This window comes from Lycorma delicatula, chromosome 3, assembly GCF_047948215.1.
Source record: "Lycorma delicatula isolate Av1 chromosome 3, ASM4794821v1, whole genome shotgun sequence".
Classification (NCBI taxonomy): Eukaryota; Metazoa; Arthropoda; class Insecta; order Hemiptera; family Fulgoridae; genus Lycorma; species Lycorma delicatula.
In genome coordinates, this window is record NC_134457.1 from 92,033,954 (window position 1) to 92,049,026 (window position 15,073).

General features: G+C 30.5%; 1 protein-coding gene across 1 annotated transcript in view; it reads right to left on the reverse strand.

The window, feature by feature from the left end:
- Positions 1 to 478: 478 nt before the first annotated feature.
- The window catches only part of LOC142321794 (pyruvate dehydrogenase E1 component subunit alpha, mitochondrial-like), a 29,504-nt gene continuing 14,909 nt past the window's right edge, over positions 479 to 15,073 (reverse strand). Inside the window, exons 4-7 of the mRNA XM_075360188.1 lie at positions 9,104 to 9,322; positions 5,008 to 5,256; positions 3,577 to 3,825; positions 479 to 2,641 (exon numbers count right to left, since the gene is read on the reverse strand). Coding sequence (XP_075216303.1) covers positions 2,456 to 2,641; positions 3,577 to 3,825; positions 5,008 to 5,256; positions 9,104 to 9,322 — 903 coding nt within the window. The 3' untranslated portion in view covers positions 479 to 2,455. The remainder of the gene's footprint in view (positions 2,642 to 3,576; positions 3,826 to 5,007; positions 5,257 to 9,103; positions 9,323 to 15,073) is intronic.

Genomic DNA, 15,073 nt, shown 5'->3' on the forward strand with positions numbered 1-15,073 from the left:
GTGTAGGAATAGAAAGCCTTGATCTGTATAAACAAAAATGCATCAACTGGAAAAGTACTCCCAACTGTCATTACTCTTCAGTTTTCATAATTACTGTCACATTGTGGAAGTTGTGAAAGCTGCCTACATACATAAAAGGTGTCGTCAATCAATTAGAGATGTGATTCTCCTTAATGACAATAAAAGTTTTATTACTTTTAGCAACTGGTAATTTTAAATTTAATATGGAAAACTCCACAAAAAATGCTTACTTCAAAATTACCATATTCTACACAATTACAGAAATGGCAATACAAAACTGTTTAAAAAAAAAACAGTATTTAGATGACAGTAATTCAAAAACTATTTTTTTATTTTTATGAACTGGGCAAATAAGTAACACACTATGAGCGTAAGTGTGTGTACAATTCATACACAAATGGAGATAGGAGTGAGAGAACAGGACAAAGGAAAACAAGAAAAATTATATGCTCATGGATACAATTAAAAATGAAAAATCAAAATAATATTTATTGAAATTCTTCATATAATAAGCCTTTATAAGAAACAAAGAATTAATGACCCTTGATATTGGATCCTTCACACTTGCTAAGTCTCGTAACAATGTAATATGTACTGCAACTGAAACCATTTTTACAACTTTTTATTTGCTGTTACAAATTATAATTAATATAACTTGATATAATATTTTAAAATTAGGTACAGTATGAATAAGGAAGGTATCTATTTATAATACAATTATAACTATTTTTTTAGTTTAAAAAGAAGAGTTGTCACAAAACTTATAGTTTTTTAGTAGTAATCTTTTCTGACTTTTATATAAAGGAAATATTGTTTAACAAAAAGGCATTTTCATACAATAAAATCTTTTTACACTTACTGAAGTTTATTTAAAATAAAAAACTTTTGTGACATGATAACAATATGTAGCAAGCACAATTACAACAAAAAAAAGACTTTTGAACACATAATTTTAGACACCACAGATTAACCATGCCAGATACAAGTATAAACTCTCTCAATCATAAAATTAATATATAATTTAATAATAGTTATTTTAACTATAACACAAAAAAATATCAAAATATAATGCAGCAAAAATGTTAATGATCACTTAAAGTTATCAGATGTTAAAAAGATTTAAAGATTTTTTCATATAAATGCAGCCCTAGTTACAAAGATCAATTATTTCATAGATATAAACAAATTAATGGAATGTTAAAAGACAGCATTCTCTAAAACTTAAACATCATTACAACTATAGATATATTAGTCAAAATCTTATAAACATTCTTCTTCATCACATAATTAACAATAATTATGCTAAAGAAATGTTATTGCTGCAACATTCCAAACACACAATTAATGGTAACATTCATTAACTGGTAACCAAAAAATACAACACTATTACAATAATTTAATGTTAAAAAGTAAAATCATGTTGTATATATAAAAAAGAGAGAGACTAATGGTTTTTGGAAAAATAATGTAAGCAGAGAAGCAAACCAATAAGAAGGAAGATGGCTTTTATAAAGCACTGAAAGAAGGAAAATATAGAACATAAAATGAGGTATTAAAGTAAGGAATTAAGAGGTGTAAACATGAGAGGAAAGATTTACCATAAACAAAAACAATAAAGATAACTAGAAAAAAAACTGATATGAATTGGATTGAAGGCAAGAAAGGAGGAAAAAGAAAGAAGGAGAAAAAGATGGTATGTTGAGTGATATTTGAATAAATATCTTCTTCATTGTTGGTAACTTCAATGAAAATTATCATTGAAGTTACCAACAATGAAGAAGAATTCACAAGACAGAGAGAACTGGTAGAAATATCATAAATACATAATAACTTTCTAATAGTAATTAAACTAAGATAAATGGCCATAAATTCATTTTATAAATGGCATTTTTTATGCCATTTATAAAATGTAAAAACAGTGTGTACAATAGACAAAAAGACCTTCTTAATAGTATAATATTCTGAATAAATTACAACTGCAAATTTTAAGTTCATACTACATAAAAATATTTGCAATATAACAATTAAATCAATTAGAATACCTAATCATGATTAATTATTTTACTGTCTTATACAAATTTCAAACACACTACACAATAACAAACAATTTGTGTACAAAAGAATAAATACAAAAAAGAATCTAAAATGTTAAATTTTACCCTGTAAACAAAATTCATTACAAAAACTTCATAATTTTGTCACCTTTATGTTTCATATAACTGAGCTGAATTGCAAAAAAAATTAAATAAAAGTATTTATACCTAACACTTAGTACTTCATTCTATTCAATTTACATACTACTAAATTAAATATAATGATGAAAACAATAAATTAAATCTTGATAAATTTTACTTAATTCAATTTCATACCTGAAATTATAACCTGAATTGTTACAAAAACAAATTATACCGATATTTTTTCAGTTATAATTAATTTATAAATTTACAGCCTTTCCTATTCGTTTATGTTTATAAGTAACCCAAGGAGTAGTGCCTCTAACATTACTTTCTAATTCATTTGCATAGATATCAGCAGTTAATTCATCCATACCAACTTCTACATCAGCTTTTGCTAACTTCACAGCTTCATCTATCTTTCCTTTAATTTCACCATCCATTTTCTAAAAAGAAAATTTAATAATAAAAATTAAAAATAATAATACAGTAAACAGTAAAACACACAGGTAATACGCAACCTGCATACCATTTTACTTAACCAAAATACACTTACATTAAGATTAAGAAGGAGATGTCACATTAACTAATAATTTTATAAAGAAAATCAAAATCTTGTAGTAGAAAAAAAAAGAAGAGAAGCTTTTTACCTCTCTCTTTGATAAAATCATTCAGTAACTTATCATGAACTGATTACAATTGAAAATTCAATTTTATCAGATGATTTTCAACAATTTTACACATCTATAAAGTTGTATTCAGCCTCTACAATTAGAAAATTTTCTTATCTTTTTTTAGATTTACTTTTTAAATACGTGTTATATGTAATAACTGTTATATTACAAATATTTTACACAATGTTATAGGTTTAAGAAATGTTTAACTAAATTTCCAGTGATTTAAAAATAATAATTATTAAGTGGATAAAAAAAGAAAAAAACGTTTTACTTATAGGAGCAGAAAAGAATACAAAGATTTGATTTAAAAAAATGTTTAGGGTCAACTGATGGTAACATGGCAAATAAAAAAGCACACTACATTAATATAAAATTTAAATTAGCAGTATGCAGTTCAACTAAGTTTTGGAAAGAAATATGATGGTGGGCACAAATCTGCAGCCACAAGATTAGCTGAGGAACTTGCCCAGATGCTAATTCAGCTTCTTCCTGAACATGTTATAATTCTCACACTAGGTTAAATATGCCCACTTTAGTACAAAAATGTTTGCTAAACAACTGTTTCATCACATATTAAATTGTTACGGGAGTGGTCTGGAAGTAAACATAATTTTGGTAAGAAAACCAATATTTCATTTATTTTTATCTAGATCTCCTTATACAATAGTACAGAAAACAAAATACCATTATTCTGTATTATATACCTTTAATTCTTCTGCTGATACTAAACCAGCATTGATAATTTTTTCTCGGAATGATGTAATGGGATCTCTACTCTGTCTAACTTCTTGGATTTCATCTCTTGTTCTGTATGAAGTACCAGGATCAGACATCGAATGACCACTGTATCTATATGTTGCTGTCTCTAATACCAATGGACCTTTCCCTGCATTAATATAATCAATTGCAAATCGAGATGCTTCTCGAACTGCAAGTACATCCATGCCATCGACCTACCACATAAAAATTACAATAAAAAATATAACTACTACTACATATTGTTAGCACAGATTTCATATACAGAGTGGTGCAGTAAATATTTAAACAATAATCTTAGATTTAGAATCACTTCTACCTTATAAAGTAGAAATATTACAAATAGAATTATAGCATTTCAGCTACTTATAATTTTAGAAGTGTACAATTGGTCTAGGTGCTGTAAAAGACATGATTCTGTAGATCCTTAACTTTCATACAAAATTCTCTAATGATGACTTATTTAAAAAATCAAATTTTAATAATTTAGCAGGAAGTATCCCTTAATACTGATCAACAGTCAAAGCATGTTGAAAAATATACTAGTTTGCCATTCCATCATATCATATTTAACACAATTTATGATTCAATAATAGAACCATAATGTGAATGTGGCAAAATCTCCAAACTAAATTATGAATTTCAAATACTCTGGAAGCTAGACCTTTTTGAGCAGTATGGGGTGGGCATGATTTTCAGTCAACTGTCTTGGAACCCACCTTGAAAATGTTTTGCACTAATTCACGTTATCATGAATAATTGAATAGACATGAACTAAATACTGACAATACTTGTACTACCAATTTCAGCAATTTCCCAAATTTGTATGCATCTACACTTGTGAATAAGTTCATTAAGCAATTTTGCAAAGCATCAGTTAGAATTTACACCAGTCTTGCCCTAAGATGAAAATCAGTAACATTTGTTCTGCCTGGTTTAAGCTGTTCAATCCAGTTATAAAAATTTGCATGGTTAATACACTTTTGTTTTAAGATACTTTCTATAATAGGGATGCTAACCTGAATGTCATACAGTTTCAATTTATTTTATTAAATAATTTTTCCACTGTTGCCTCTCGTATCTTTAATTATAGAAAACACTTGTATTTATATTTTATATTGCAGATAACAATTTTATGTTAATTTTAAACAAAAATTTTTATGTATCCAAAGGACAGTAATTTTTGAACACAAAAAAAAACTACTATATTTATGAAAAAGTTATATTTTAGTATGTCTGGCTTTTTTCTCATATTTCCATCTCATTTCCTCATTAAACATATATATAGACAACATATCTCAGGTCATCATAATATTTAAATTGAAAATCTTAACAGCAAATTCTGATCAGATTTAAATAGTCATCTTAACATAACTTACCCAAATACCAGGTATATAATCTCCACGTGAGTAGTAATTTGTACTGGCAGATGCTCTTTCAGAACTGGTACCCATTCCATAACCATTATTTTCACAAACAAATATTACAGGAACATCCCATAACTTTGCCATATTATAGACTTCAAATACCTGACCTTGATTAGCTGCTCCATCACCATATAAAGCGAAACATACTCCATCAGAATTATTATATTTATAAGCAAATGCAACTCCAACACCTAAAGGAACCTGTAACAAAATAACATAAATACACACACAGCCACATTTTAAAAGGCTAATTAATAACACAGAAAGCTGATATTATTTGAAGGAGCTTTTCATTCAATTAATACAGTATAAACCACAGTGAGTATTTTTTAAAAATACATTATTATTTATTATTATCTTAAAAATTAAATTAAAGTAGTTTAATTTTTCAAACGTCTAAATTTATTGTACTAAAAAAAAAAAATAGCTACAAATAACAAATAATTTCCAGTAAATGTTTGAAAATTCTACCGCTGAATCTATGCACTTTTTAACTCATGTTTTCAACAAACATTGTAAGGAAATTATCTGTTGCACACCTAACGATTCTACTTTTTGCTTTTATACCTCGCATTTCATCTATCCCCATAAATAGAGTAATTAAAGGAATAAGGTCCAGTAATTTAGGTGGCCAATTTACCGGCCCTCTATATCCAATCCATTCATCAGTAAATTATTCATCTAAGAATTAATTGCCTTGCTTCATTTGTGAAATGTGTTTGTGTTCCATCAAGTTAATAGTACATTTCAATTAATTTTGCCAATGAGAAATTTTCAAGTACTGTAAGAAATTCATTGTTTAAAAATTCCACATTATAAAATTAAAGGGCCAATTAATTAATTTATTTTTAATTTTTACAAATTCATAACATTTTTCTGTTAAGTTTTGGATTTAATAAAAGTTGATTTTTTTGTTTTTCATAGACTTTACATCAATTGTTTAAATTAAATTTTCTACAAGTATATTTATAAAAAACTTATGCACTTATTTGTCATTTAACAAAGTTATTGTACAGGATGACTTCGGGAAACAGATGGTTTTTAAATGAGAAGTACAAAGTTAATTTACAAAATAATATTATTTTATTATTACATGTTCAACTTTATTAATAAAGTGGACAGTTACACAATTGAATTCTGGTATACACCACATTGCATCACATTTTTTTGTGGTGTCCATATCAGCATTTTATATTAGATTATATATTAATTTTGTTTCACGTCGCTCAAGTAGTTATGTGTTGTAAGTGAGAACATGCCAGATCCATAACCATGGACACATCGGTTCGCATCCAACTTCATATACATATATTTTTTTTAAATTTAAATATATTGATTTATTAATAATTATTAACCTCTGTAAAAAATTTGAACTAAATGAAAAGTACAGAAAATTTTATTTCACCAGTAACTTATGAGTTTTTCATTTTTTTAATAGTTATTATTGAATTATTATTTACTGTTAATATCGTTTTACAACAAGAGTTTAATAATTATTAATAAATCAATATACTTAAATTAAAAAAAAATATGTGTATATGAAGTGGGATTTGAATCGATGTGCCTTCTCCTTGTAAGTTGCAAATATATCAATTAAAATTTCATTTGGCTATAACTCTGGAACGAATGAAAATAAGTACCACTTATCATTGGAAAGCTCTCAATGAGGGCTTATTACTGCAGTTAAGAAAAAGTCCAAATTCTTTTTGGATTTTTGGCTTAGTTGGACACTTTTTGTCCAGTCAATTGCTATCAAAAGGAGAGGTGCACAACTAGATGTTACAACAGTCCTAAATCTAAAATTTCAACATTCTACGGCTAATCGTTTTTTGAGCTAATGCGAGATACATATGTACATACAGATATTATGCTAAAACTAGTCAAAATGGATTCAGGAATGATCAAAATGAATATTAATGTTGAAATCTGAAAATTGAAATTTTTCGGGATCACAATTCTTATTTTTATTTCGTACAAGGAAGTAAACAGTGCCTTGTCAATAACACCAACAGTCACAGAATACAGTTCAGAGTGGAGAACTTAAATGATTAATTAATTGAAACATTAAAAGGAAAGAAATAAGGCTTGCAGCTGGATAAAGCCACTAATAATAATAATGATGATGCTTACCTGATTTTCTATGTATCGTTTATAGATGGAAATAACACTATAGAAGACTTCTCTTCTGTAAAAGTATCACTGCCAGTATAAAGGCTTAAGATTTGTTCAAGATCCTTAATACTTTTATTTCCAAAAACAATTTGGAGTGGACTAACTGTGTTGATGTCTGTACGGATGGTGTTTATTCTATATGGGGCTTAATTCAAACCAAAGTTCCTGAAGCACCTTAATTAAACACATTGCTTTACTCACAGGAAAGCACTTGTGTCAAAATAGAGTTCTACATTGAACCAGGTCTTAGAATAAGTAGTGAATTTTGTAACTTTATATTGAAGGCAAGATTTTTCAAAAAAGATTATTTGCAGATATGGGATCCAAACACATGACTTTGTTGTATTACAACACTTAAAGATAGCTTTCTCATGGTACTGTATTATCTCATATGTTTGAACTGTGACAAGAAATTTATATTTCTCTTAAAGAGGAGGATTTTATATTTTTCTTGTGAATGAGAATTTTTTGGTAAACTAGCATATTTATGACAATTGTAAAAAACAGAGTCTATTCCTGTAGAAAAACAATGCACCTTTAAAAGCCGTTTGAGAAAATAAAAAGTTTTTATATAAAAAAAAAATACTGCTATGAAAAAAAAATTAATGATGGAGGCAAGGAATATTTCCCCTACTGCAACAATTTTTAATCTCCAACGGAGTTTCTCTTGAGGAATGAAATCCATTTCTGAAGAACACTTATGACAGCTTATCACCTGCTTTGAGGAAATATTTTCAAATTGATATTCTTTGATGGATAAATTTGTATGGATTCAAGATTTATTTAATATCATTGCTCCATCTGAATTTATTAGTGTAGAAGAATAAAATCTGATCAAGTTGTCTTATGACAATACTTTGAAAACAAAAATTTAGCAACATAAAATTAAATGACTCTGAATGTCACTAAATGATGAACATCCTAACTGGTAATGCTCAGAGAATTTCAATTCATTTGCAACTTATTTTTGTGAAGCTGGGTTTTCAGCAGTTGGTATGATAAATCTATTATCATGTGAAAATAAATTGGAACAGGAAATGAGGGCGGCTGCATCCAGTTTTATTTTGAAAAATTAGTGGTAATAAATACGTTCATCCAACCCACTAATTATTATAATTATTTGAATTTGTTAATTACATTTCCTTCTGACCTAAAATGGTTTTTTATCTAATCCTTGCAAAACAATTATTGGCTTTTTCACAAATGTACTTGTTAGAATTTGATGTAGGTACCTTGGAAAAATCTGGATTTAGCAACGATGCCGAGAATCAAAAAAGTTTTGAGTACCACCACTGATACAGAATTCTAGATGTTACTGGAAATGTCAGTGCCATTTAAAATGGTACTTTGTCATATTGAAAAAACTGTTAGATGTCCAAGCTCAACGTAAATGTTAAAATTTTTACTTTAAAGATTAGGATTAAATTTCAAACATTATTTTTCTCCATCTTTCTTATGAGACAGAACTTTACACAATAAATATTTAAAATCAAAATTAGATAAATAGTAAATAATTTTATCTTTATTTGATTATTTGGCTAAATACTTGTTTTAAAACAGTGCTTAATATCTGCTCATATACAGTAACTGGTTGTATACTATTCTGTTTACTGGATGGTATTATTGTTTTGCCATTAATAATTCATTACGACCATTAAGAATTACTAAAGTCATTCATTTCAGTTCGCTAAAAATTACACTTTATTAACACAAATCAACTTAAGAAAAATTTCACTGCTGTTAGTTTTTTTAAAAGAAAATAATAAATATTATTTTGGGTATAATATTGTTATGAGTGCATTATTTTTATTTTCAATCTCCAACCATTTTTCATAAAAACCCATTAAATATGAAGAACAATTAATTATAAACCTACCTGAGCTCCAACAATTCCATTACCACCATAGAAGTGTTTGGAGTACATATGCATAGATCCTCCCTTGCCCCTAGCACAACCTGATTTACGACCTGTGAGTTCGGCCAAAACACAAACAGGTTCTACATTCATTAGATAAGTCAGTCCATGAACTCTGTACGCTGATATAATACTGTCGTAAGGTCTCATTACAGCTTTCATACCAACTGCACATGCCTCCTACAAATAAATAAAATCAAAATCAAATTGTCATGTCTTTAAAGTCAGAAAAAATGTGGAATTTGAAAAAATTAAAAACCAAATTAAATATTTTTTTTTTGTCTTCAGTCATTTGACTGGTTGGATGCAGCTCTCCAAGATTCCCTGTCTAGTGCCAGTCATTTCATTTCAGTATACCCCCTATATCCTACATCCCTAACAATTTGTATTACATATTACAAATGTTGTCTGCCTGCACAATTTTTCCCATCTACCTGTCCCTCCAATATCAAAGCACCTATTCCAGGAGGATGCTTTAAATGTGGCCTATAAGTCTGTCTCTTCTTTTAACTATATTTTTTCAAATGCTTCTTTCTTCATCAATTTGCCACCACCCATTTGAAACATTTTATCTTTAACATTCTCCTACAGCACCACATTTCAAAAGCTAATCTTTTTTCTCAAGTACTCTGATTTTCCAAGTTTCACTTCAATATAAAGCTACACTCCAAACATATACTTTCAAAATCTTTTCCTGACATTTAAATTAATTTTTGATGTAAGCAAATCATATTTCTGACTGAAAGGTCATATTGCCTGTGCTATTCAGTATTTTATATCGCTCCTGCTTTGTCCATCTTTAGTAATTCTACTTCCCAAATAACAAAATTCTTCTACCTCCATAATCTTTTCTCTTCCTATTTTTATATTCAGTGGTCCATCTCTACATTATTTCTAGTGCATTTCATTACTTTCGTTTTGTTCATGTTCATTTCATGTGATTGTTCTTGCATAGGACTTCATTCATGCCCATTCACTGTTTCTTCTAAATCTTTTTTACTCTCAGCTAGAATTACTATATCATCAGCAAATCGTAGCATCTTTATCTTTTCATCTTACACTGTTACTCCGGATCTAAATTGTTATTTAACATCATTAACTGTTCTATGTAAAGATTAAAAAGTAATGGGATGGAAACACCCTTGTTGAACTCACTTTTTTATTACGGTTTCTTTCTTAGATTCTTCAATTATTACAGTTGCAGTTTGGTTCTTGTAAATATTAGCAATTGTTCTTCTATCTCTATACTTGAACCCTAATTTTTTTTAAATGCTGAACATTCTATTCCAATTACGTTATCAAATGCCTTTTCTAAGTCTATAAATGCAAAGGATGTTAGTTTGTTTTTCTTTCCTTCTACTATTAATCTGAGCAATAAAATTGCTACCCTTATCCCTAGACTTTTCCTGAGACCAAATTGGTCTTCTCCTAACACTTCTACTCTCCTATCAATTTTTCTGTGCACAATTCTAGTTAAGATTTTTGATGCATGAGTAGTTAAGCTAATTGTTCTGTATTCTTCACATTTATCTGCTCCTGCTTTCTTTGGTATCATAACAATAACACTTTTTGAAGTCTGATGGAACTTTTCCTTTTTCATAAATATTACACACAAGTTTGTATAATCTATCTATCGCTTCCTCTCCTGCACTGCACAGTAATACTGCAGGTATCCCGTCCATCCCAGGAGCTTTTCTGCCATTTAAACCATTTAAATATTTTAATGCTGTATTGAATTCAGATCTCACTACTGTTTCTCCCTTTTCATCATCCATAACATCAGTTTCTAATTCATTTCCTCCATATAACTGTGCAACATATTCCATCCACCTATCGACTCTTTCTTTCATATTATAAATTGGTGTACCATTTTTATTTAACACATTATTAGATTTTAATTTATGTACCCCAAAATTTTCCTTAGCTTTCCTGTATGCTCCGCCTATTTTACCAACGTTCATTTCTCTTTCCACTTCTGAACACTTTTCTTTAATCCACACTTCTTTCACTAGTTTGCACTTCCTGTTTATAGTATTTCCTAATTGTCAATAGTTCCTTTTACCTTCTTCATCACTAGTATTCTTATACTTTCTATGTTCATCCATCAGATGCAATATATCCTCTTTTGATATTTCTAACTATTCTCTTTGTTCTGCTTAAGTTCACTTCAGCTGATTTAAAAATTTCCTTTTTAACAGTCTCCCATTCTTCTTCTATGTTTTCTACCTTCCTTTCTTTTTCCTGTTTAGCCTCCGGTAACTACAGTTTTAGATAATACTTCAGAGGATGATATGTATGAGTGTAAATGAAGTGTTAGTCTTGTACATTCTCAGTTCGACCATTCCTGAGATGTGTGGTTAATTGAAACCCAACCACCAAAGAACACCGGTATCCACGATCTAGTATTCAAATCTGTGTAAAAATATCTGGCTTTACTAGGACTTGAACGCTGTAACTCTCGACTTCCAAATCAGCTGATTTGGGAAGACCACTAGACCAACCCGGTGGGTTCTATGTTTTCTACCTAATCTTTTTTACTCAGACCTTTTGTGAAGTCCTCCTCAGAAATCTTCTTTACCTCCTCTTCCTCAAGCTTTTCTAAACTCTACCGATTCACCTAAGATGAAACACTACTGCTCCTTTTGGACAGAAGAGCTTCAGCACAAATTTTTTTTTTGACAGTGAAATTTCCGGCGCATTTCACTTACGAGCATGTCTTCTAATATGTATGAAAAAATGCTACTTTCTAGACTTCAGGCGAAAATAGAAAATAAGCAGCTTCTGTCTGACTGGCAATCAAAAAAAAAAAAAAAGAAGCGGGACTTAGCAAAAGGGCAAGCAGAAAGAAAGGGATCCAAGGAAGATAGGCTTATACTAAAACACAAAACTGCAGTCATCAAAAGGCAAATAATTCACTGTAAACGTAAACATACAGAAAGTTTTTGAGTGATATCGATTTCAAGAAAGACGGAGTAAAGGCACACAAGTTCATTTCTAAGCTCAGTAATGATCCTTGTTCAAAAAAGAAAAAACCTTCCTCTAAGGGAGGCAAGCTGTTCACCACTGATGTTGGCGTAGCAAACTACTTTTGCAAGCATTATGCCAAAATAAGTAATTTTACTCTACACAAAGAGAATGGATCACCAAAAACAAATGTTATGCTTGGGTGACCAAATGATGATGAGGAAAGGAGGAGCCTCATGTATAAAGATTCTGATATTTGTGAGTTAAATTACGATTTCAAGAAACAAAATTCAGAAAAACTCTAGGTCCGGATGGAATTAGAACTGAATTTTTAATACACCTTGGGGATAAAGCTCACATGACCATCCTGAAATTTCTCAATAACACTTGAAGAAAGCACTATCCTGTGAATGGCACAAAGCTGAGGCGATTCCTATCCCCAAAAAAGATAAAGAACCAAATTCGCCAGCAAATTTTCGGCGCATTTCACTTATGAGCATGTCTTCTAGTATGTATGAAAAAATGCTGCTTACTAGACTGCAAGCAAAAATAGAAAATAACCAGCTTCTGTCTGACCAGCAATCAGGATTCAGGAGATGTAGAGATGCTGTTGGGCAGGGAGCCAGACTGACTCAAGGGATAAAGGACGACTTTCAAAAACAGCAAAGCAAGAAATCTGAACAGCTGTCATTAGTATACGATATGAGAACCTTGAAGGAAACAAAAACAGCTACATACTTAGGGGTACGACTTGATAGGAAGCTAACATGTTGACCAGCTAGCGCACAAAGAAAGCAAGCAGCTTGGCTTGCTAAAGCAATTAGCTGGAATCAAATGGGGAGCCACTGAAAGTGTTCTAACTCAAGCCTAAACAACTATTGAGAAACCTGTTATGAAGAATGGAAGTGAGCTTATCTCAACATCATCTAGCACCAACTTGGAAAAATTAAATAAAATCCAAAATCAAGCTTTGTGATTCTTAACCGGGGGCCCTTAGTCCTCTCCAATAGGTGCAATGGAACTGCAAACTGGTGTAGATCCACTGTAAATTAGAAGTCATTGCAGCCATAAAGTTCAATCAACGACTAAGGTGCCTCGGCATAGAATATTGGGAACATTATAAGCTACCTCAAAGGCAAAAGAATCAAACAGGGCATATGAATTAGATATAGAAGAGAGGGAAATTTTTCCAGTACGACTATTAGGCAATATCACTTTACCTAGAGCCATAGGGAGGAAGTTGGACCTGGTCCAATCCATGAACAAGAGTTAGATGCTGCCAACAGAATTAAAAGCTATTGCCCTACAAATGATTAATAAGAGGTACCCTGCTGTAGACTGTCTTCACGTTTACACCGACGGATCTGCTAGAGACACATATGGCAACAGTGGTGCCAAAGTTTTCTCTAAAAAATTCCAGATATCGGAACTGGTGGGAACGATGCCATCAAACTATTGACAGTGAAATCTGAGCAATCATACTGGCCTTAAAACAACTACAGTTTGCCTCTGAAAATAGAGCAGTTATTTTTGTAGATTCGCAAGCAGCAGTGTGAGTATTTATTTCCTTAGAAGTAGGTATGTCTGTCGACGTCCAGCGAAGAAGAGAAATGATGGTGGAGCTGCTACAGGTTGGTTGGGCAGTGATGCTGCAATGGATTCCCAGTCATCATGGTGTCTGGGGTAATGAGAGGGCAGACAGACTGGCGAAAGAAGTTCCATGAAACTGCAACCACAGGAACAGGAAATGTTGCGGAGACCCAAGTCAGATGAATAACGTGGTTAAGGAACTACAGAAACGTTTTTCTTTGCCAAAAACTCATTAACTGAGAGTGCAGTGTGACAAGGTGCACTGTCATGATGCAGCATCCAATTGTCTTTGATGGCTGGTGTCATGCAGGCAACTCTTTTCTACAGTCTTTCAAGAATTTTTCAGTTGATTTACAGTCAATCCTGTAGGCAAAAACTTCTTAAGGGCAATGCCATTACTATCAAAGAAACAAATTAGCATGGTTTTGATTTGCTCATTTTTGCTTTTTTGGGATGTGATGAGTTTGTAATGTGCCACTCCTTGCTTTGGTGTTTTGTTTCTAGGTCGTACTAAAATATCCAAGATTCATCACCAGTTATAACATTTTTTAGAAAATAATTCCAGAGCGTGGATGGTCCGCAATTAATTCCCAGCCATCTGAAAATGATATAACCACCTAAAAACTTGGGATCGTGGCACATGTCATCTGCATACGCCCTTTTCATTTTGAATAAGTTTCAGTAGCATTCTTACAGAGTTTAACACAAAACTTGATTACACAACATTGCTCATAATTAGTACCATTCATTTTTGTAAAGCACAACAAAAACTTGTTTCACAAATTTCTGTTTACATCTCACGTGGCAACAATTGACTAAAAATATTACCTAATACAAATCAGCTGTTCATATACCCATATGTTTACTAGTAACTTTATAGTGCTGCCACTTTGGCTGCCAAAAAACACTAGTCTCATTACTTTAGTTACAGACCTTATATATATTTTACAAACTAACAATTATGTTTCCTCTAGTATGCATTTCATTAAATATAAATTTTTCACTAGAATCTACATTATTTTATTTTTATTTAATGCCTTCATTTAATCATTATGTAATTAGCACTTAACAATTAATTAACTATCATGTAAAATGATAGCTGTTGGTATTATAGCATATAAAATATTGTAATTTAAAAAAATATGCACTTCATGTATTAGTGGATATTTTATGCAAAGGTAGTCATTATTTGAATCCAAAAAAAAAGAATGGTAAAGTAAAAATAAATTAAAATGCTGGAAACAAAAACTGAATTATAACGCAACAACACAAACATTTTGCTAAACTAAAAACAATAACTTTGCTTAACAAAAGTAGATTGAAAGCAATGCGAGTAAGGTTTACTGCAACATACTGCAAAATTAAGGAATATAAACT